The sequence below is a fragment of the Bos mutus genome, chromosome 16 (assembly GCF_027580195.1).
Source record: "Bos mutus isolate GX-2022 chromosome 16, NWIPB_WYAK_1.1, whole genome shotgun sequence".
NCBI lineage: Eukaryota > Metazoa > Chordata > Mammalia > Artiodactyla > Bovidae > Bos > Bos mutus.
The window spans coordinates 10065312-10088287 of NC_091632.1; the positions used below are offsets into that span (position 1 = coordinate 10065312).

Below are 22976 nucleotides of genomic sequence, written 5' to 3' on the forward strand. Positions count from 1 at the left end.
ATCATATAATTTTACTGAAAATATTTACTTTGTTTGGAAGTAGATATAGATATAAATTCACAACACCAGGGGTTGCAATCTTCACGTTACTGGTTTGTCTCTTTAAGGCACTATGGAGAGGATATTCTTGGAGGAAGAAAAATGATAGTACAAAAACTAAAGCCATTCGACAGAGACTTCAGTGTGTTAACAGGGAGATTCGAGAAGAAAACAAGCTCTACCACAGAACAGCAGTCGCCCTGCACCATCTCCTGACGTACAAGTACCTTTCCACCGTGCTTGAGGCCCTGAAGCACCTGGGTTAGTTTGTTTCAACAGTCTCTTGTAGAAGGCTAGAAATGCATTTTTACCTTAGAGTAGACAAAGAAGGGGCTTCCCAGGTGGCGCTAGTGGTAAAGAGCCTGCCTGCCAGTGCAGGAGATGTAAGAGACGTGGGTTTGATCCCTGGGTCGGGAAGAGCCCCTGGAGGAGGGCATGGCAACCCACTCCAGTATTCTTGCCTGGAGAATCCCCATGGACAGAGGAGCCTGGCGGGCTACAGTCCATGGGGTCACAGAGTCAGACAGGACTGAAGCAACTTAGCACACACGAGTAGTTAAGATGCTGATTTTTGTTGTTGTGACTATATCTTTTTTTTTCTTCCTCTTTCAGAGGCAGTTACTAGACTGTCTTCAATTTGCTGCGAGAAGATGGCCCAGAGCGGAGCAATCTCTAAAATATTTGTCTTGATCCGAAGCTGTAACCGGAGCGTCCCGTGTATGGAGGTCATCAGATACGCCATGCAGGTCTTGCTTAATGTCGCCAAGGTACTTTCCAGCTCGATTGTGAAGCGTCCCGTGGTCCAGAGCTGTCCTCCAGCAAGTTAGGTCTATGCTTGCTCATCACTAGAGCTGAGATCCCCAAGTTACAGTGCGTTTACTGCATGCCAGGGTTTTAGGGGGATATGTTGACTCGTTTAACATGGCTGTACATAGAGACACTGAATATGTTATGATTTTATTTCTTCTGTTGTTGTAGTATTCATAACGGTGATGGCAAGCATTTATCAAGGACTTGCTAACTACGTGCTAATGCTTCTCATGCAGCATTTAATTAAGTCCTCATGTTAATCCTCTAAGGTGGTTTGTATCATCCTTCCCATTGGTTGTTGTTATTTTTTGTTCAGTCGTGTCCTACTTTGTGACCCCATGGACTGCTGCCTGCCAGGTTCCCCTGTCCTTCACTATCTCCCACAGTTTGCTCAAATTCACGTCCCTTGAATTGGTAATGCTGTCTAACCATCTCATCCTCCGTCATCCCCTTCTCCTCCTGCCTTCAGTCTTTCCCAGCATCAGGGTCTTTTCCAATGAGTTGGCTCATCAAAAATTAGGTGGCCAAAGTATTGGAGCTTCAGCATCAATTCTTCCAATGAATTTTCAGGGTTGATTTCCTTTTGGATTGACTGGTTTGATCTCCTTGCTGACCAAGGAACTCTCAAGAGTCTTCTCCAACACCACAATTTGAAAGCATCAATTCTTCAGCGCTCAGCCTTCTTTATGGTCCAACTCTCAGATCTGTACATGACTACTGGAAAAACCATAGCTTTGACTATATGGACCTTGGTTGGCAAAGTGATGTCTCTGCTTTTTAATATGCTGTCTAGGTTTGTCATAGCTTTCCTTCCAAGGAGCAAGCATCTTTTAATTTCATGGCTGAAGTCACTGTCCCCAATGATTTTGGAGCCCAAGAAAAGAAAATTTATCACTGCTTCCCCTTCTTCCCTATTTGTCATGAAGTGATGGGATCAGATGCCACGATCTTCATGTTTTTAATGTTGAGTTTCAAGCCAGCTTTTTCACTCCCTTCTTGTAGTGAAGGAATAATCATTCTTACGGGAGGGAGGGTCCCAGCCTGAGGACCAGCGTGTGGTCAGTGGTGGGGCCAGACGTGGGCTCACGCCCCGCCCCCGCCGGAGCTGACCCTCCACACGCTGTGCTGTGCCAGAGCAGCAGCACCTCTTCTCATCACAGCCAGCAGAGCAGGATGATCCACCACTGTACTCGGGGCTCCCTGGGACCTCTCGGTACGAATGTCAGCCTTTTGGCCTTGGACTGCTCGAGGTAGTCTCCACCAAACTGACACATGCAGAGATGTCGACATGGCAGGTTTATCCTCCTCGCCCTATCCATCAGCTGTAACTTCGAGACCTCCCCTGGGCTTTTTCTCTTTGAGGAGTAGTGGTTGAGACAAGAGACTCTGATGCCAGACTGCCTGGGCTTGCATCCCAGCTCTGCCGCTCACTCTGGGTTACTCAGCCTCTCTGTGCTTCCCTTTTTTTTAATGTAAACTGAGGGTAGTCATCGTTCCTTTCTCATAATGTTATTGTGAGAATTAAATGAATCCGTGCACATAATGTGCTTGATCCACAGATGTGCCAAACAAGTGCTAAGTGTTCATATTGCTTAGTACCAGTAGCATTATCTGTTACCATGCAGATGTCAACATGAATCTAATGATGCGATTCACAATTAAAGCATGAAAGATATATTCTTGGCTAGTGATCGTCACATTTATTTATTTTAAAGCAAGCTCACCTTCTTCTCAGGAAGCATGAGTAGGGTAACAAGCAGTAAATCTTATCTTTATGGTTATCTTAACCTAGGATTACCTATCACAGATATGTTATCTTTTTTCTGAGAGGGTCTCACTAAAACGTCCCTGGTTTTTACCTTGTTTTCATTTACATCAAGGTGTGCACTTTCAGAGATTTCAGATTTGATTCATTTTTTGTGGAACTTTAAAGTAGGTTGGGAAGAAAAACATTAAAAGGCGCATGTGCATATAAGATGGATCCAGAAATGACCTCGGAAAGTCATCTCATAAAGTCCTCGCTCTTGATGCACATGGTCCAAAATATGGCTCTCAGCCTCCTTCTCAGTTGGTGTTTCTAAGAGAATCTGCCCTCATTGTAACTCATAACCTGGTTCTGTTCTCCTCCAGTATGAGAAGACAACTTCAGCGATTTATGATGTCGAAAACTGTGTAGATACACTGCTGGAGCTTATGCAGATGTACCAGGAAAAGTCTGGTGACAAAGTCGCCGACAAGAGCAGAAGCATTTTCACAAAAACCTGTTGTTTGTTGGCTGTTTTATTAAAGACGACAACTCGAGCTTTGGTGAGTATTCATTAGCTTTTTTTCCTTTGTGGTTATTTTTGCATGTTCTTAAGCCCAAGACTTTTATGCAGAAATTATCATAACTTAAATAGGGTTTTGTGTGTGTTCACACCTGCTTTTGGGGCTGATCTGATTGTTCCTCACGTGTCAGAGGAGCTGAATTCTAGAAGTAGAATTTATTACAGCCCTTGAAGTAGGAAAATGGAACCCACTCCAGCATTCTTGCCTGGAAACTTCCATGGACAGAGGAGCCTGGCGGGCTGCAGTCCGTCAGGCCACAAAGAGTCAGACGTGACTGGGCACACACAGGAGCAACCAGCTTCCATGCACTTGAGGGAAGTAAGAACCGTGCCAACCAGGAAGCAACATCCTCTCGCTGTGATGTAAAGACATGTCAGACATTCCCTGGTGAGGTCTCTGCGTTACCCTCTCCAGGTGTGCAGGCAGCAGGGCTCACCATGGGCCGGGATAGGATTGTGACCTTTATCCTGAGAACTATGGGAAACCACCGAAGGTTTTTTAAGCAAAGGAATATGTTCAGTTTAAGTTTTAACATCACCTTGGCTGCTGATTGAAGAATGGATTTGGGAGAGCATGTGAGATGTAGGGAGACCATCAAGGAAGGAGGCAAGTGTAGGCACTCAGTGGTCTGGGCCAGAGACTGTGCTTGACCTGGGGCTGCTTCTGTGAGAGGTAGGTGGGTAACGCTGTAATCTTTGATAAGGTAAAATTCATGAGACTTGGTAACTATAAATAATAGGTATATTGACTCTAATGTTTGCTTTTTTTATTCAGTATGGAATTAAGTGTATAATTTTTGAATATTTGCCCTCTTTGTGATTCTTTTAAATTAGTTTATAGTTTAAACCAGTCTAACTGCTGCACTTGGAGAGCATGGCTTTTTATTGTTAAAAACTTGTCATTTACTGCACAGTGTTTGTTAACTGTGATTGATTTTTCTGGCAAAGAAAGGATATGAAGTTTAATCCTTGTTACTGTTTTAAGAAACATACATTTTCTTTTTCAGGATGTTCAAAGTAGGTCCAAAGTTGTCGACCGTATTTATAGTCTCTACAAACTTACAGCTCATAAGCATAAAGTGAATACTGAAAGAATCCTTTGTAAACAAAAGAAGAATTCTTCTGTGAGCCTTTCCTTTTTTCCAGAAACACCTGTAAGAACCACAATGGTTTCAAGGTGAGCAGTACATGTACCCTGCAGTTCCGTGTCACCAAACATTCATTTGTTCATTAAGCCAGGGCTTCCCGGGTCGCTCAGTGTTAAAGGATCCTCCTGCCAAGCAGGAGATGCAAGAGATGTGGGTTCAGTCCCTGGGTGGGGAAGATCCCTTGGAGGAGGAAATGGCAACCCCCTCCAGTATCCTTGCCTGGGAATCCCATGGACAGAGGAGCCTGGCGGGCTGCAGTGCACAGGGCTGCCGAGAGCCGGACGCTACTGAGCACTACCACCACCTTTTCTACGTATGATGTTTATTTAATAACTTGGTATATTTTAATATGAATTTTATTGTAGAACTATTCATATATTAATGAATAGATTCTTCCCCCCCCACCCCCACCCCCCCTTTTGAGATTTGTTGTTCAGTTGCTCAGTCATGTCCAACTCTTTGCAACCCCAAGGACTGCAGCACACCAGACTCCCCTGTCCTTCACTGTCTCCTGGAGTTTGCTCAAACTCATGTCCATTGAGTTGGTGATGCCATCCAACCATCTCATCCTGTCATCCCCTTCTCCAGCCCTCAATCTTTCCCAGCATCAGGACACAGTCAGGGGTTTGTTTTTGGCAGGGCGTTGTTGGGGGGAGTGGGCAGGTAAAACTCCAAACAGTCTACATGCACCTTTTCTGAGATAAAATATTTCAGTCACAACAAGGTTCCCTTGTGCCCCTTTCAGTCAGTTCTCTCACGTTGACCCCCGATTCTGGAAACTGCTGACATGATTTCAGAATCTTTAGTTTTGCCTTTTCTGGTTTGTCTCGTACATGGGATCAAACACAGGCAGCTTCCTGTGACGAACTTTTCTATTTAGCTTAATAAATACACCTTCATGAGGTTCATCCACATCTTACCTGGCCTAGATTTCAGCTCTCTCTTCACACAGTGCTCGTCCATGACAGGGAAACACCCACTCTGTGTGACCACTCTTCACCCCCCACCCCCCACCAATTAATTGATATTTGGAATTTGAACTGAAAAGAGTAAGAAAATGGAATTGTGTATAGTGGTAGGGATTCATGTGAGGAAGATGGATATGATGCTGTTTTCTCAGTGAAGGAGATTATAAACATTAACTCAGCAGCAGATGGGGGAGGGTGTGGAGGGGACATTTGAAAAATAAAATAGTCATCTTGGGGAAAGAGAAAGGAAGCAATTTCTAGGTGGTTTCAATCGCTGGCGTACAGTCAGCCAGCCTGGTTGTGTAGTTTCTCTTTAGCACTGTTCAGCTTGCAGGAATGGAAAAGGCAGATACCTGGATTCAACTGGGAATCCGACTAGAACTTTCCAGCTGAATTCAGTAGGAAAGAGCAACAATAGCGTTAACAGCATTTGCAAAGGAGATTATACTGGGGTACCCAAGGCAGCCGGGAGGGAAAGGTGTGCAGCGCTGTGCTGGGGGCGGGCCTGCACTGAGGTCCCGGAAGTGGGCCCCCAGCGGGCGGAGCGTGCGAGCATGGACATGTTAAGTTGAAGGATGCTGATGAATCCCAAGTGGCGGTTGGGGATGGAAGGCCGGGCACCTTCTGAGGGTGGTGCCAGTTTATCGTGTTGTCACATGACAAGGGGTGGCGCTGCAGGAAGGGGGCAGAAACGGACAGAAGAGGGGTTATCTCTTTGGCTGCAAGGATTTGGAGTTCTGAGATGGGACAGGAGTCCAGTGGAGACCAGGAACCAGGTTTACAGACAAAACCCTGGGGTTTCATGGCTGAATAGCCTGAGCTTCAAAGGAGCCACCATCATCCTTCGGGGAAGATAGGTAGAAACGATCTGAAGTTATGAAAGACAGTAACAGGAAGCCTTCCACCTGCGTGAGGGGCCTGGAGGGGGTGATGTGTCCACGAGGGGCTACCTTTCAGTTAAGACAAAGCAGTAGACATGACTCTTTTTAAGAGAAGAACTCGGTTAATGAAAGGTTTTTGTTCTTCTCACAGACTCAAACCAGACTGGGTTTTGAGAAGAGATAATGTGGAAGAAGTCATGACTCCTCTGCAAGCTATTCAGATGGTGCTGGACACGCTCAGCCTTCCTTATTAGCAGAGGCAAGCGTCTCGGCCTGTACAGGAAAAGACAGGAAAGCTCATTACGCAGATGGAAAGCGTTTTTAGGTTTCTTTGTACAACTTTTAAAAATCTGACTTTGTATTAAAATTAAAAAGATATATGTAATAAATAAACTTTATATCATTTCTTTCTCATTTAATAGCTTTATTCAGGTAACAAACTAATGTCACAACATGATTCCAACACTGTTGTCCACGGCTGTCATCTTTAAATAGTGCATTAGTTTGAATATAATCATATTCCTAAAGGGAAAAGAGTAGCTTAGTGTGCCTGTTTTATAGGTAAATTGAGGCATTTGTCCAAAATAAGTGTTGAAAAGTTAAGAGTCTGCCAACTCACGTAGAAGTGAGAAGAGGATAAAATAACCCCACAAGTGCCATCGACCCCTGCTTCCTGACTGATGACCATCCAGATGGGCAGCTGAGCCCCTCCGGGCACATTGGGCAAATTCAGCCCACCTCATCACATGCTAAAAACCCTAGACTCGGAACTGAGTGGGGCTATAATTTGACCTGGGGAGAGCAAGGTTGTAATAGAAACTCTAGTCCCTGAGCACAGACCTGAAGAAGGTTCATTTACGAAACACAACCTGTTTTTCATAGCTTTGGGTCACTGCTGCCAACCCTGCACCTGTGGTTCCTGGGCCGCAGACACCTACCTCCAGTGGCTGTTTGCGGTCTGATCGGGTCCCAAAGTCTGTCTAGAAATGGGGGCCAGGACAGTTCTTAACTGTTAGAAATAAATCAGTAGTAGCCAGAAATGGAAAGACCATTTAACTACTTGTTGGAATAAGGATTAAACTTAGTCAGAAATTGTCTGAGACCTGGTTAGAATAGATCTAAAGACCATACTGATGTATTGTAGAATATATTGAAAGTAACTGGAGAATTTTTTTTTTTTTTTGTCTTCCAATAAAGTGTTTTGGGCACTCTTGGTACTGAGAATTTTCCAAATGGTGTGGTTTTTGTTGACTCTTCCAAATGCTTCATTTTTCATGTCACAGAATTTTAGTATAAACAGTTTATTTACTTGGTAAATTATACTGCTAGGATATAGTCAAGCAGCATAAAATGTTATTAGTAATTGGAATACCAATTACTATTTGCACAAGAACTATTTTTATTAAGTTATACATGAAAGGTGATTTCCAGATAGTACATTTAAAACCTTTTACTGATTAAGAAAATGCTGTCTTTTTGATTACTTTTTAAATTTTTATATTGTCCACCTGTCACTGATTCTCTGTATAAAGAAAGCATTATAAGCTACTATAGTTCTACTTTTAACAAAGGAAGAATTTCAGTGAAAACACTTTACTTATAACTTCTTCACAGGAGGTAAAATCAATATAGATAAACATTAATTTATAATCTATATTTGAGGGCATGTGTATTTGTGGGTGTGTGTAAAAATTTCCAACCTATGTAAAGAAAGGATATGGTCTAAAAACCTGCTTATTTCAAGAAATGCTTATGGGGGCTACATAAAGTGTTTCTAAAGCTTGCGTAGATTATGGACCATTTTTTTTTTCCTCCAATTTTACAGAAGCCTATTTCAGAAACATCTTAAAAGAACAGAGGTTGGTTTTTTTTTTTTAATTATCTAATTTTATTTTGATTTGTTTTTGTTTTTTCACCTTTTGGCCTCACCATGCAGCATGTGGAACCTTAGTTTCTCTACTAGGGATCGAACCCACACACCGCGCTTCAGAAGCACAGAGTCTTAACCCCTGGAATGCCAAGGAAGTCCCTAGTTTTATTCTATGAATAATACTCCATCATTAATGCAGATAACTTGTATTTGGAATAATGGTTTATTTTGGATTATCTAAAAAAACGAAATTTGTTCTAAACTTTGCCCTTGCTTTGCCAAGGCATCATTAGTTTCATACCTGCTGAACATTATTTGAAACAGATTCTTCCTTCTATCAATAATTGTGATTGATCTTTATTGTGGTATGTTGGTACATTCAGATCAGATCAGCCACTCAGTCGTGTCCGACTCTTTGCGACCCCATGAATCGCAGCACGCCAGGCCTCCCTGTCCATCACCAACTCCCGGAGTTCACTCAGACTCATGTCCATCGAGTCAGTGATGCCATCCAGCCATTTCATCTTCTGTTGTCCCCTTTTCCTCCTGCCCCAAATCCCTCCCAGCATCAGAGTCTTTTCCAGTGAGTCAACTCTTCGCATGAGGTGGCCAAAGTACTGGAGTTTCAGCTTTAGCATCATTCCTTCCAAAGAAATCCCAGGGCTGATCTCCTTCAGAATGGACTGGTTGGATCTCCTTGCAGTCCAAGGGACTCTCAAGAGTCTTCTCCAACACCACAGTTCAAAAGCATCAATTCTTTGGCGCTCAGCCTTCTTCACAATCTAACTCTCACATCCATACATGACCATAGGAAAAACCATAGCCTTGACTAGACGAACATTTGTTGGCAAAGTAATGTCTCTGCTTTTGAATATGCTATAATTTTGAGCATTACTTTGCTAGCATGTGAGATGAGTGCAATTGTGTGGTAGTTTGAGCATTCCTTGGCATTGCCTTTCTTTGGGATTGGAATGAAAACTGACCTTTGCCAGTCCTGTGGCCACTGCTGAGCAAATCTGGAAAACTTGTGGGTTGCCATTTCCTTCTCCACAGGATCTTCCTGGCCCAGGAACCAAAGCCAGGTCTCCTGCATTGCAGGCAGACTCTACCATCTGAGCCACCAGGGAAGCCCTATGAGAAGTGCCTCCTACATGCTGGGATGAAATCTCTGTGCTTCCCTTCCCTTAAATCTTGGCCCTGAAATTCTTCAATGTCTTAGTAGTGCACTACTGCCTTCCAACAGCTTGACAAATGTTTTATTAAATATTTATAGTTGCTATCAATGTCCAGCGCTTTGGTTCAGATAGTAAAGAATCCACCTGCCAGTGTAGGAGACCTGGGTCTGATCCCTGGGTTGGGAAGATCCCCTGGAGGAGGGAATGGCCACCCATTCCAGTATTCTTGCCTGGAGAATCCCATGGACAGAGGACCCTTGTGGGCTACAGTCCATGGGGTCACAAAGAGTCAGACATGACTTAGTGACTGACACACACGTGGTGGCTATCAGTAAGAGGATTGAGCTAAAACAACCCAATCCACCTGTGATGGAGGAATTCCCATTCTTCTGACTTTCAAATATGTTCAAAATGTTGAATATGATGTGGCTTGTCATGATGTCAGCAACTTCGTCTGATTTGGTTCAGCTAAAGTATAAAAAGGTAAACTCATACATGAATTTTTATAGCTGGATAACCTGATAGAGCAGATACAGTAAAATGTTAAAAACTGCTGAATTTTGACATTTCAACAGTGGTTGAATCAAAGAGTTTGATCGACTAGTCTGTGTGCATACTTGTCTTGAAATAAAAGCTGGTGAGAAAGCGTGTGAGGAGCATTTTGAATAGGCTTTCCCATCCTCCTGTCCTTTAGAACTTAGCGTGGATAAATGCATGAATGGAAACTGATTGTCCCATTCAAATGCTAATACTCACAGTGTATTTTCTTAATAGAAGGGGGAAAGCATGACTGCACACCATCCGAATTCAAGCTCAGTGCTAGCATCTTGTCAGCAATTCTGTCTTTTGTGGTGATACAATACAAAATCCACGACATCATATATTAGACCTTCTGGTCAAAACATTTGCCATCAATTCAACACAGTAATGAAAACTCTGAGCTTGGGCCAAAGTGAGGTTGGCCTTTCCTCCCCCAGGTCCTTGGGAGCTGAGCGTATGGAGGTGAAGGGCCCAGCCAGCCTTCCCTCTGTCACCCCAAGCTCTTGCCACACTCGGCTCCATCCAAGTCAACAACTGGGACTTGGGCCCCTCTGGGAAACACAAAGAAGAAAAGGAGAGGCGATACTCTTGTGGATAATTACTTCAACAGCACTGTGGGACCTGTTTCGTTTTGCATTTCAAAACCTTGCTGGCTCTCTTTTTTGGGGGCTGTGTAATATTCCATTGCCTCTTGATGAAAGTGAAAGTGGAGAGTGAAAAAGTTGTCTTAAAGCTCAGCATTCAGAAAATGAAGATCATGGCATCTGGTCCCATCATTTCATGGGAAATAGATGGGGAAACAGTGGAAACAGTGTCAGACTTAATTTTTGGGGGCTCCAAAATCACTACAGATGGTGACTGCAGCCATGAAATTAAAAGATGCTTACTCCTTGGAAGGAAAGTTATGACCAACCTAGATAGCATATTCAAAAGCAGAGACATTACTTTGCCAGCAAAGGTTCGTCTAGTCAAGGCTATGGTTTTTCCAGTGGTCATGTATGGATGTGAGAGTTGGACTGTGAAGAAAGCTGAGCGCTGAAGAATTGATGCTTTTGAACTGTGGTGTTGGAGAAGACTCTTGAGAGTCCCTTGGACTGCAAGGAGATCCAACCAGTCCATTCTGAAGGAGATCAGCCCTGGGATTTCTTTGGAAGGAATAATGCTAAAGCTGAAACTCCAGTACTTTGGCCACCTCATGGGAAGAGTTGACTCATTGGAAAAGACTGATGCTGGGAGGGATTGGGGGCAGGAGGAGAAGGGGACGACAGAGGATGAGATGGCTGGATGGCATCACTGACTCGATGGACGTGAGTCTGAGTGAACTCCGGGAGTTGGTGATGGACAGGGAGGCCTGGCGTGCTGCGATTCATGGGGTCGCAAAGTCGGACACGACTGAGCGACTGAACTGAACTGAACTGAGTATTCCATTGTGTACACATATATGTACCACACTTTTATCCACCCTTCTGTTGGTGGACTTTTAGGTTGCGTCCATGTCTTGGCCATTGTAAATAGCGCTGCAATGGACATTAGGGTGCATGTCCTTTTAGATGGTGTTCTTCTCTGGATATATGCCCAGGAGTGGAATTGCTGAATCATGTGGTAGTTCTACTTTTCGTTTTTTAAGGAACCTCCGTACTGTTTTCCATAGTGGCTGCACAGATTTACATTCCCACTAACAGTGTAGGAAGGTTCCCTTCTCTCCACACCATCTCCAGCATTTATTATTGGAAGATTTTTTGATGATGGCCATTCTGACCACTGTGAGGTGAGACCTCATTGTAGTTTTGATTTGTGTGTCTCTATTAATTAGTGATGTTGAGCATCTTTTCATGTGCTTTTTGGCCATCTGTATGTCTTCTTTGGGAGAAGGCAATGGCACCCCACTCCAGTACTCTTGCCTGGAAAATCCCATGGACAGAGGAGCCTGGTAGGCTGCAGTCCACAGGGTCGCTAAGAGTCAGAGAGGACTGAGAGATTTCACTTTAACTTTCCACTTTCATGAATTGGAGAAGGAAATGGCAACCCACTCCAGTGTTCTTGCCTGGAGAATCCCAGGGACGGGGGAGCCTGGTGGGCTGCCATCCATGGGGTCACACAGAGTCAGACATGACTGAAGCGACTTAGCAGCAGCAGCAGCATGTCTTCTTTGGAGAAAGGTCTATTTAGATCTTCCACCGTTTATTTTTTTTTTTTTTTGATTGGGTTGTTTTGTTTTTTATATTGAGCTTGCAGCAACATGGGTGGAGCCAGGCATTGTTGAAGTGAGTGAAGTCAGAGGAAGACAAATATTATATGATGTTGCTTATGGATGGAATCTAAAAAGAAAATGGTACAAATGAACTTATTTTCAAAACAAATGGCGTCACAGATGTAGAAAGCAAACTTATGGTTACCAGGGAGAAGGGAGAAATTGGGAGACTGGGATTAACATACACACACTGTGGAAGTGTATTAGTTGCTCAGTCATGTCCGACTCTTTGTGACCCCATGGACTACAGCCCACCAGGCTCCTCTGTCCATGGGATTCTCCAGGCATCCCTGGAGTGGATTGCCTGGAGAATACTGGAGTGGGTTGCCATGCCCTCCTCCAGGGCGTCTTCCCAACCCAGGGATAGAATCTGGGTCTCCTTCATCGCAGGCAGATTCTTTACCATCTGAGTCACCAGGGAACATATACACACTACTATATATAAAATAGAGAACTAATAAGGACTGACTATGCAGCACAGGGAGCTCCACTCAATCCTCCAGTGACCTACATGAGACAAGAATCTGAAGGAGAGTGGGTGTATGTGCATGTATAACCGAGTCACTTACTGCACACCTGAAACTAACTCAACATTGTAAATCAGCGATACTCCAATAAAAATCAAGAAAAAACACACGTCTTGCTGGCTCTCTTTTTCTTAACTAGAGTGTCTACAGGTGGACCTTTCGGGTGAGTACTATAAAAAGCTGGCTTCAAGCCAGTTTCTCTCTCCCTCATGGCCTCTGACTTTTCCTCTGCCAGTTTCTCTTTACCTCCTAAACTTCTCTCAGTCGTGAATCAGATATAGTGTGTAAAAAATAAATATCATGGCCTCCAAATAGTCTCTCTGAAGCCCTTATGACTAGATTGGAAGGAATTGGGAATGAAATTCTACTCACCTCCCCAAGAAAGGTGGCTGTGACTCCCAGCACCTGACGATTACCTGTAAAAGGCTTTCTCCTATTTCCAGTCTTACTCCTGGTATGTTTTGATTTTGGCTCCTTTGCCTCGTGAAAGAGAATAGTGAGCTACGCACAGCAAACCTTACCAGCAAGCACTGCATCGCTGCTGACCGAGCACCTTGCTTTGGAATATGCACCACCAAAGAGTTTAAGAAAGAAAGAAATTCTGAAAAACTGAGAGAGAACATCCAAGTTTAAAATCCTGTTTCCTATGCTCTGAATAAAACATTTTCATATGTATTTTGTTATTCTCAAAATTCTAAGTAATAGTCCCAGTTCAAGATTTCCCCCTCAATACTGAGGAGGAGAAATAAAACTTCTATTAATACCTGCTTCCTCCTAACCTAGAGGTCAGCTGTTTTAACAGCAAGAGTGATTTATAAGTTCTTATTTTTTTTTATTCAACACCACCAATCTTCGAGTTAGTATAAATTCCTCATAGATTTTGATACTGTCTTAGTTTTTTGTTTTTTACATTCCCTGTGTTCCTCATTGATTTAAAACTGTTGACCACTATTTTTGAAAATACCTTTATTGAGGTATAGTTCACATACCATACAATTAGCCCATTTAAAATGTACAATTCAGTGTTTCCTGGCATAATCACAGAGTCATGCAATCATCACCATAATCAATTTTAGAACATTCATCACCCTCAGCTTTCAGTCATCAGCTCCTCCCCAGTTGTAAGCCTGGGCGACCACAAGTCTCCCTCGTGTCTCTCTACACTTGTCTACTCTGGACATGCCATATAGACGAAGCCACAGAATGTGTAGTCTTCTGTGACTGGCATTTGACACTTAGCATGTTTCTGAGGTTCATTCATGTTATGAGATGTAATAATACTTCATAATATTCCATTGTTTCATTGTAAATTTTGTTTAGCTCTTGTGTGTATTAATGAGCACCTGGGTTGTTTTTCAGTTCAGTTCAGTCACTTAGTCATGTCCAACTCTTTGCAACTCCATGGACTGCAGCGTGCCAGGCTTCCCTGTCCATCACTAACTCCCAGAGCTTGCTCAAGCTCATGTCCATTGAGTCGGTGATACCATCCAGCCATCTCATCCTGTCACTCGCTTCTCCTCCCGCCTTCAGGGTCTTTTCCAATGAGTCAGTTCTTCGTATCAGGTGGCCAAAGTATTGGGAGTTTCCGCTTCAGCATCAGTTCTTCCAATGAATATTCAGGACTGATTTCCTTTAGGATGGACTGATTGGATCTCCTTGCAGTCCAAGGGACTCTCAAGAGTCTCCTTCAACACCACAGTTCAAAAGCATCAATTCTTCAGCGCACAGCTTTCTTTATGGTCCAACTCTCACATCTATACATGGCTACTGGGAAAACCATAGCTTTGACTAGATGGAACTTTGTTGTCAAAGTGATGTCTCTGCTTTTTAATATGCTGTCTAGGTTGGTCATAGCTTTTCTTCCAAGTAGCAAGTGTCTTTTATTTATTTTTTTTATTTTATTTAAATTTATTTATTTTAATTGGAGGTTAATTACTTTACAGTATTGTATTGGTTTTGCCATACATCAACATGAATCTGCCACGGGTGTACATGTGTTCCCAATCCTGAACACCCCTCCTACCTCCCTCCCCATCCCATCTCCCTGGGTCATCCCAGTGTAACAGCCCCGAGCATCCTGTATCCTGCATCGAACCTGGAGTGGCGATTTGTTTCTTATATGATATTATACATGTTTCAATGCCGTTCTCCCAAATCATCCCACCCTCTCCCTCTCCCACAGAGTCCAAAAGACTGTTCTATACATCTGTGTCTCTTTTCTGTCTCGCATACGGGTTATCGTTACCATCTTTCTAAATTCCATATATATGTGTTAATATACTGTATTGGTGTTTTTCTTTCTGCCTTACTTCACTCTGTATGCTGCTACTGCTGCTGCTAAGTCACTTCAGTCGTGTCCGACTCTGTGCGACCCCATAGATGGCAGCCCACCAGGCTCCCCGGTCCCTGGGATTCTCCAGGCAAGAATACTGGAATGGGTTGCCATTTCCTTCTCCAGTGCATTGAAAGTGAAAAGTGAAAGTGAAGTCGCTCAGTTGTGTCCGACTCTTAGCAAGCGACCCCATGGACTGCAGCCTATCAGGCTCCTCCATCCATGGGATTTTCCAGGCAAGAGTACTGGAGTGGGGTGCCATTGCCTTCTCTGTGTAATCGGCTCCAATTTCATCCACCTCATTAGAACTGATTCAAATGTATTCTTTTTAATTTCAAGGCTGCAGTCACCACCTGCAGTGATTTTGGAGCCCCCAAAATAAAGTATGTCACTGTTTCCCCTGATTCCCTATCTATTTGCCATGAAGTGATGGGACCAGATGCCCTGATCTTAGTTTTCTGAATGTTGAGTTTTATGCCAGCTTTTTCACTCTCCTCTTTCACTTAAGAGGCTCTTTAGTTCCTTTTCACTTTCTGCCATAAGGGTGGTATCATCTGCATATCTGAGGTTATTGATATTTCTCCCAGCAATCTTGATTCCAGCTCATGCTTCATCCAGCCTGGCATTTCACATGATGTACTCTGCATATAAACCAGGGTGACAATATACAGCCTTGATATACTCCTTTCCCAATTTTGAAACAGTTGTTTTTACCTTTGGGTTATTATGAATAACTCTGCTAGGAACATTCACATGTAAGTTTGTGTTGAGACATGTTTTCATTTCTCCTAGGTATTTATCAATATCTAGGAGGATTGCTGAATCAATGGTAATTCTATGTTTAACCTTCAGAGAAACTTCCAGGTTGTCTTCCAAAGTGAGTGCACCGCTTTACATTCCCTTCGGCAGTGTTTGTGGGTCTCCATTTTCCACATCCTTAAGAACTCCTGTTATTATCCGACTTTATCACCATCCCAGCTTGTGTGAAGTAGTATATCATGATGATTTTTATTTCAATTTACTTAATACTTTAGTCAGCTGATGCAAAGAGCCAACTCATTAGAAAAGACCCTGATGCTGGGAAAGATTGAGGGCAGGAGGAGAATGGGGCAATAGAGGATGAGATGGTTGGGTGACATCGCTGACTCAACGGACATGAGTTTGAGCAAACTCCAAGAATTACTGAAGGACAGGGAAGCCTGGAGTGCTACAGTCCATGGGGTCACAGAGTCAGACATGACTGAGCGGCTAAACAACAACAAAATGATTAACGGTGTTCAGCATCTCTCGGTGTGCTTATTGGCCGTTCATACATCTTCTTCAGACAAATGTCTATTTAGATCCTGTTTTCATTTTTAAATTGGATTATTTGACTTGTTCTTTTGAGTTGTAAGAGTTATTTATATATTCTAAATATAAGCCTGTTATCAGATATATGATTTGTAACTATTTTCTCCCATTTTTGTCTACTACGCTTTCATATTTTTCCCTTTTCTCTGAAGCATGAATGTTTGTAATTTCGACTAAGTCTAGTTTATCTATTTTTTTCTTTTCTTTCTTGTGTTTTTGATGTCATATCTAAGAACCCATTGTCAAATCCATGGTCATGAGGATTTTAAGCCATATTTTCACCTGTATTAGTAAGTCATCTTTTGTACAGATATTTAAAAGAAAGAAAAAAATGCTGTCTACAATAGAAGAACACCCAAAGTATATTTCTAAAACTTTTTGTTCAGTGTTTCCCAAACTAAGGTACATCAAAAAATAGAGGAGTTGTTGCATGAAATCAGCATCATGACCCAAAGGGTCTTTATATTCTCATTTTCTATTTTCTTGGTCTGATAACTCTTTTTGACTATAAAAGCAATCTATAATGTTAAAATATAGGAAATACAAATAATTTCAAAGTATTCTAATTTCTTAAACCTATTCATCTCAAACCACATAGACTGATTATAGCCAGCATTTTTATTTCTTCTCATTTTTTCTTCTTTATCCATTTATGCCCGCCCAGACAATTCAATACACATAATATTGTAACCTAATAATTCTCACTTAAAATTACAGTTTCCTTTTTGTATGTGTATATTGCCTCTTGACTGTATTAGAAGTACCACATTAAGATTTGTGTAAGTTTCAGAGTCTTCCACTTATTTGGAGAAGTGGTGTATTCAGTCCTTTAAGGCGTATGTATGGTTTAATGGATGGTTAGAGTCACCCTAGAGGTTTATAAAATACTAATGCTTGCTACAAACATAAGGGGTGACAGTGTTTGTGTTTTTATGAAATTATAATAATGTAAGGAAAGAGATTATCCTAACAACACCACTTCCTCTGAAATAAAGTTGACTCAGAAAGCCTTGAAGCTGTAAATTTCAATGAGAAGAGGGTGTGTGGAACTAAGCGCTGAAGGCGGGCATGTTTCTGCGTGTGTTACAGGAGAGGGGGACTCAGGACTCGGATACACATGGTCCTGCTATGAAAGAAGCCTTGGCTACTCAGCTTACAAATTTAAGAACCTCTGAAAATCCAGAGTTCTAATCAAAACTGTGATAAACCATCCCTGAAAGTATAAAGAAAATAACTGTAGCAGTGACTACATAACAAATACTAACAGCCTACCTTTAAGATTACTTTTAAGGGTACATCCAGGGAAGTTGTGCTTGTTTCATTCACATGCGGGATATTCAAATTTCCCTTCCTGACAGAGGACTCGAAATGATTGTATGGGTGTTCTCTCTTTATGTGAATGTTTACACTCAAATTCAATAAAATCCCCTGTTTTAGCATATCTTTTTGGGGGGTTTCTCCATTTTAACTGTATGTTATTTTTGTTCATTCTATCTTCAGATATGATACATGCATCTGAAAGAAAAAATAATAAAGTATTAATAATATATCTTTCCTTATCCAAGAACAGTGAAATTGCATTTAAGAAAATCTGGAACTAAATAAAATTAAAAAAGAATATTAAAAGTTAATATTCAGTTATACTAGACGTAGTTCTTAGCATTTTGTATGTATCATTTATAAATGCTGGGCGTTATCTCTCCAGGTTACCCATGAGGAGATGGAGGCTCAGAGAAGCAGAATAAATTTTCCAAATTCATGTAATTTGGTGTTTTGAGCCAGAATATGGAAGCCAGGCTTCCCTGTCCCTCACTGTCTCCCGTAATTTGCTCAACCTCATGTCCATTGAGTCAGTGATGTCATCCAACCATCTCAACCTCTGTCGCCCCCTTCTCCTCTTGCCCTCAATCTGTTCCAGCATTGGGATCTTTTCCAGTGAGTCAACTCTTCGCATCAGGTGGCCAAAGTATTGGAGCTTCAACTTCAACATCAGTCCTTCCAATGAATATTCAGGACTGATTTCCTTTAGGATAGACTGGTTTGATCTCCTTGCAGTCCAGGGACTCTCAAGAGTCTTCTCCATCACCACGTTTCAAGAGCATCAATTCTTTGGCTCTCAGCCTTCTTTATAATCCAACTCTCACATCCGTATATAACTATGGAAAAACCATAGCTTTGACTAGATGGACCTTTGTCGACAAAGTGATATATGAATCCTACCACCACCAGATCCTCACCAAGTGGCTTAGATCAAATACTAAGGTGTTCTGTGCCTCGTTTCTTCATTCATTGGCACAGGTTGTTAATAAAACAAATCTCATAAGACTACTGATAGAAATTATGTAGATTCCATTTCTTATTGTGCTAGACAATGTGCCTGTGAGTATCCTTGTACAGATTCTTTTACACTTGCAAGAGTGCATATACAGATTAGTCTTCCAGAAATAAAGTAATGAGGTCAAAGGATGCGTGTTTTTAAAATCTGAAGTTTATTCCCAAACTGCCCTTCAAAGAGTTTGCCCCACTTTATAATTTCATTAAGAGAGTCAGAGAGACTTCCCTGATGGTTGAATGGTTGACTACACATTTTCACTGCAGGGGCACAGGTTTGATCCCTGGTCGGGGGACTAAGATCCCACATGCCCCAGAGCAAATAATCTGGCATACCACAACTACTGAGCCAGAGTACCACAACTAGAGAACTCGCGCCAACTAAGACCTGATGCAGCCAAATAAACATTTAAAAAAGAAGAAGAAGAAGATACAGTGCAGATTTGGGAGACGACTTGCTAACCTTGCCAGTTTTTCTACTTTCCCTGCTAAACTCCCAGCCACGTGGGAGTAAAAAGCCACATTAGCAGTGGTCTGCAAAGAGTTCTTCCAGGAAAAACCATCAGGTTTACAAGTAGAATTTTGCATACTGATAAAGAACAACTCCCAGACCATCATTTCACAAATGGTCTCCTGAAAAAAATCCTCAGATGTTGGTAACATGACAATATTTTGTGGTGTAAGAATATGTCCGGTGGTTAAATGACTTGGGATATTCATGGAGTTTTGTAATGCACTGTGTATTTTGGGTCTCTTTAAAGTGCATTTATACTATTGTTTTTTTCAAAAATGTATTTATTTTTGGCTGTGCTGGGTCTTGTTGCTGCATAGGCTTGTCTCTAGTTGCAGAGGGTAGCGGGGGCTGCTCTCCCATTGCATTGCACGGGCTTCTCATCACAGTGACTTCTCTTGCTGAAGAGCAGGGGCTCTAGGTGCACAGGCTCAGAAGTTGCAGCCTAGGGGCTTTAGTTGTTCCTCAGCATGTGGAATCTCCCCAGATCAGGGATCAAACTCATGTCCCCTGCATCAGCAGGCAGATTCTTATCCACTGTACCACCAGGGAAGTCCTGATTTATCATTTTTAAAGACACTTTTTTCCCACTCTGCTTTAAAGCAGATTTTTTAAAAAAATGTTCAGTTATATACCTACACTTGTTAACAAGTTTTTGGCTGAATGAAATGTAAGTAAAAATTATCCTACAAAATTAGTCCATGAAAAGTCTATAAACATCAAGTTTCGGACTCCAGGGAAATACAAAGAACTCACCAATGCATGCGGGTGGTTCTGACCAGCGTCCATTTCTGCACGTCACAGTCAGGTTTCCCCGGGGCTCATAGAAAGACTGGCAGCGGTACTGGACATTCGACCCTGGAGGGTACGCTGACAGGGGGAAGGAGGTGATGTCTCCATTGCCAATAGGCGGAGGGGGCCCACAATATTGTCCAGACTCTGGAAGATGACATGCAAGTGTTAAGAAAAGTCAATATTGCAGTATAAATGGAATAATGTGAAGTTCCATATTTCATATCTTCAATATCTTATTTACATGATGTCCGAGAGTCCAAATAGCTCATTATAAAATTTCTATCATGCAACCTGATAACTAGAATAGAACTATAATGCTTTCTTTCACCCTAAAATAAGACACACACAAAATAAGTATTAAGCATATATCAGGGCATGCTTGTGTGGTCAGTCTCCACAGTCGTGTCCAACAGTTTGCAACCCAATGGACCATAGCCCGCCAGGCTCTGTCCATGGGATTCTCCAGGCAAGAATACTGGAGTGGGTTGCCATGCCCTCCTCCAGGGGATCTTCCCGACCCAGGGACCGAGCCCATATCTCCTGCATTGCAGGCGGATTCTTTACTGCTGAGCCACCGGGAAGCCCATATATAAGGTCATATAAGTATTAAAAACTGTTTTTATTTAAAGCCTGATGGACTGGTGAGTAAACCTCTGGTCTATTTCACCTTTCCCCATAAAAACGTTTAATTACAGAGGGAAGGTGAAAATAAGAAACTCCCTTCCCATTTTTATTCTCTGGGGCAACTGTTACTGTTATGCAAACATCATGTAGCTATCAGTTATGGTCATGAACTTTTAATTTTACTGAAATGACTTGTAGACACACTCTTCTGCATTTACTTTTTTAACTCCAAATAATAGCGTGAGCCTCTTTCTCTGTCCATCATGTTTCAACTTCATGTTAAGATCGGCTGGAATAAGTTCCGTGGTACTGACTGATCTCCCTACACAGTCACAAAAGCTACAGATACAGAGTGACCGAATCAGACATCTGATCGCAAATCATTTCTTCTCTCTCCTGTTTCACTTGTCCCTGCTCTTTTCTCAAACCAACTCCTTCATGTGGACTTTGGATTCCATACCCTCTACACCAGCAAAGGCCCTGCCCGTGAATTGTCCTCTTTCTGCTGTGTCACCAATGTCTCCTCTGCTGAATCTGTAACCAGCATAGAAATGTGCTGGAAAATGTCACAGCTTCATCAGGTAAAAGCAAAGTTACCAATGACTTTCAGGTAGCTAAATCCACTGCTTTTTTTTTTTTTTTCCCATCTCTATCTCCATTTACTTCCCTTCCTCTTATGTTATTATTATTTTAACTTTTTTTACTTGGAAGAAAATTGCTTTACAATGCTGCGTTGGTTTCTGCCAGACAACACAAATCAGCCATGATGATACGTATATCCCCTCCTTCGTGAAACCCCCTCACCTCCCCTCAACCCACCGCTCTAGGTCATCACAGAGCACCAGGATGAGCTCCTTGTTAAATCCACTGTTCAATTCTCAGGCATCTTGCCCAGTCCTAAGCAGTCTTTGAAATGTTTGTCATCCTGTCAAATAACATTTTAAAATAAGGTGTGTGTTTTGTTTTTTTTAACTTATACCATTGGCATTGCTTTGGGACACCAGTTGTGGTGTTGTGATTTTTAAAAAGAAGCAAACATTTGGTCTGACTCCTGCTTCTTGCACAGAGCTCTGGAAACCCTTGGAATCTCCTGAAGATGGAAAGCAATCAAGGTGCCTTTTCCATCAATGAGGTGATTTTTGGGAAGCCCTTCAATAACACAAGGATGCGCTGGTTGCCAGGAGAACCATCACGTGACTAGAAGGCTGAAACTTTCAGTCCCACCCTGACCTGCAGGGAGGGCAGAGGGCCTGAAGGTCAAATCCATCACCCATGGCCATGGATTTGATCAATGGTGCCAACGTACTGAAGCTTCCATAACCCCACAAAAGACAGGGTCTACAGGGCTTCCTGTGGGAAGATTGCAGGAAGAGCCACGCCTGGAGGGGGCATGGCAGCTCTGCGCCCTCCCCCACACTTTGTCCTGAGCGTAGCTTTCATCTGGCTGTTCCCGAGGTGTCCCCTTTTGTAATACAAAGGTGATCTAGTGAGTAGACTGCTTCTGAGTGTGGTGAGCTGCTCCAGCAAAGTAGGGAACCCAAGGAGAGGGTCATGGAAAACTTCATCTATACCTGGTCAGTCAGAAGCACAGGTCACAACCTGGACGTGCAACTGGCATCTGAACTGGGGCCGCAGGGAGCAGTCTTGTAAGACTGGGTCCTTAGCCTGTGAGATCTGAGGCTGTCTCTGGGTAGACACTGTCAGAACTGAGTCAAATTGTAGGACACTTGCTTTGTAGAATGAGGGGCAGCACCCCCACATTGCAATTGGGTCCTGGAATTATTTTAGCAACCTTCCCTAGTTTATCTCCTGCAACCTTGTTTGGCTGCTTCTCTTTGCCCACCTCTTTCTCTCTTGTTTAGACATGTAAACTCTTCATGTGTTCCCAGCCCGTCCCAAAACTTTCATATCATCTCTCCGGCAGCAATTACCAAATTCAAACCCTAGCCTTGACCACTCTCAGATTGCCCGCTCTACATCTTAACGCTGGATATTGAGTAATTCTAATGAATAGAATCAAGTTTCCAGTGAAGGTCTCAAACCTGTTTCTTCTCTGGTCACTGTTGGAGATACATCTTAGAGAAACAGTTTAAAACATGGACAGAATTGGATAACTAGATGACAGTTTAATGCTTCAGAATATTGTGTAATAAATAGGTCATGAGTTTTTTTTTTCCTGTTCTCTAGATAAAGCGAAGGTCAGAAACCTCTTTTTAAACATTATTTAGAAACAATACTGACCTACGCAGTGTGGTAAGGACTGCCATCGTCCACTTCTGCACACAAGTTCTTTTGCTTCCAGAAATGCATGATTTTCTTTACAGAGGACAGCGACCTTCTCTCCTTCCTGGTAATTCACTGTGGTTAGCATGTTCTGAGCGTTAGGAATCTGAGGTGGAGGCGGGCACAGTGGCTTCTTTTTTCCTACCAAAAGATTGCATTATTTGATTAATAAAAGCTAAGGAAAAACAGCTCAACAAGATGACATTTCAGTATA

At 42.4% G+C, this 22976-nt stretch overlaps 2 protein-coding genes across 4 annotated transcripts in view; one reads left to right on the plus strand and one right to left on the minus strand.

Moving 5' to 3' along the window:
* Window positions 1–7830, plus strand: part of ASPM (assembly factor for spindle microtubules) — a 62325-nt gene extending 54495 nt beyond the window's left edge. For 2 of the 3 annotated variants that reach the window (XM_070384692.1, XM_070384694.1), the window contains exons 25-29: window positions 108–300; window positions 652–806; window positions 2980–3156; window positions 4184–4353; window positions 6325–7830. In XM_070384692.1, the coding sequence (XP_070240793.1) occupies window positions 108–300; window positions 652–806; window positions 2980–3156; window positions 4184–4353; window positions 6325–6427 (798 nt within the window). In that variant the 3' untranslated portion in view covers window positions 6428–7830. The remainder of the gene's footprint in view (window positions 1–107; window positions 301–651; window positions 807–2979; window positions 3157–4183; window positions 4354–6324) is intronic. The other variant, XM_005897216.3, reaches the window with a different exon arrangement.
* A 6909-nt stretch (window positions 7831–14739) lies between these two features.
* Window positions 14740–22976, minus strand: part of CFHR5 (complement factor H related 5) — a 34923-nt gene continuing 26686 nt past the window's right edge. The window contains exons 10-12 of the mRNA XM_014478663.2: window positions 22721–22903; window positions 19817–19999; window positions 14740–17733 (exon numbers count right to left, since the gene is read on the minus strand). Of these exons, the coding sequence (XP_014334149.2) occupies window positions 17537–17733; window positions 19817–19999; window positions 22721–22903 (563 nt within the window). The 3' untranslated portion in view covers window positions 14740–17536. The remainder of the gene's footprint in view (window positions 17734–19816; window positions 20000–22720; window positions 22904–22976) is intronic.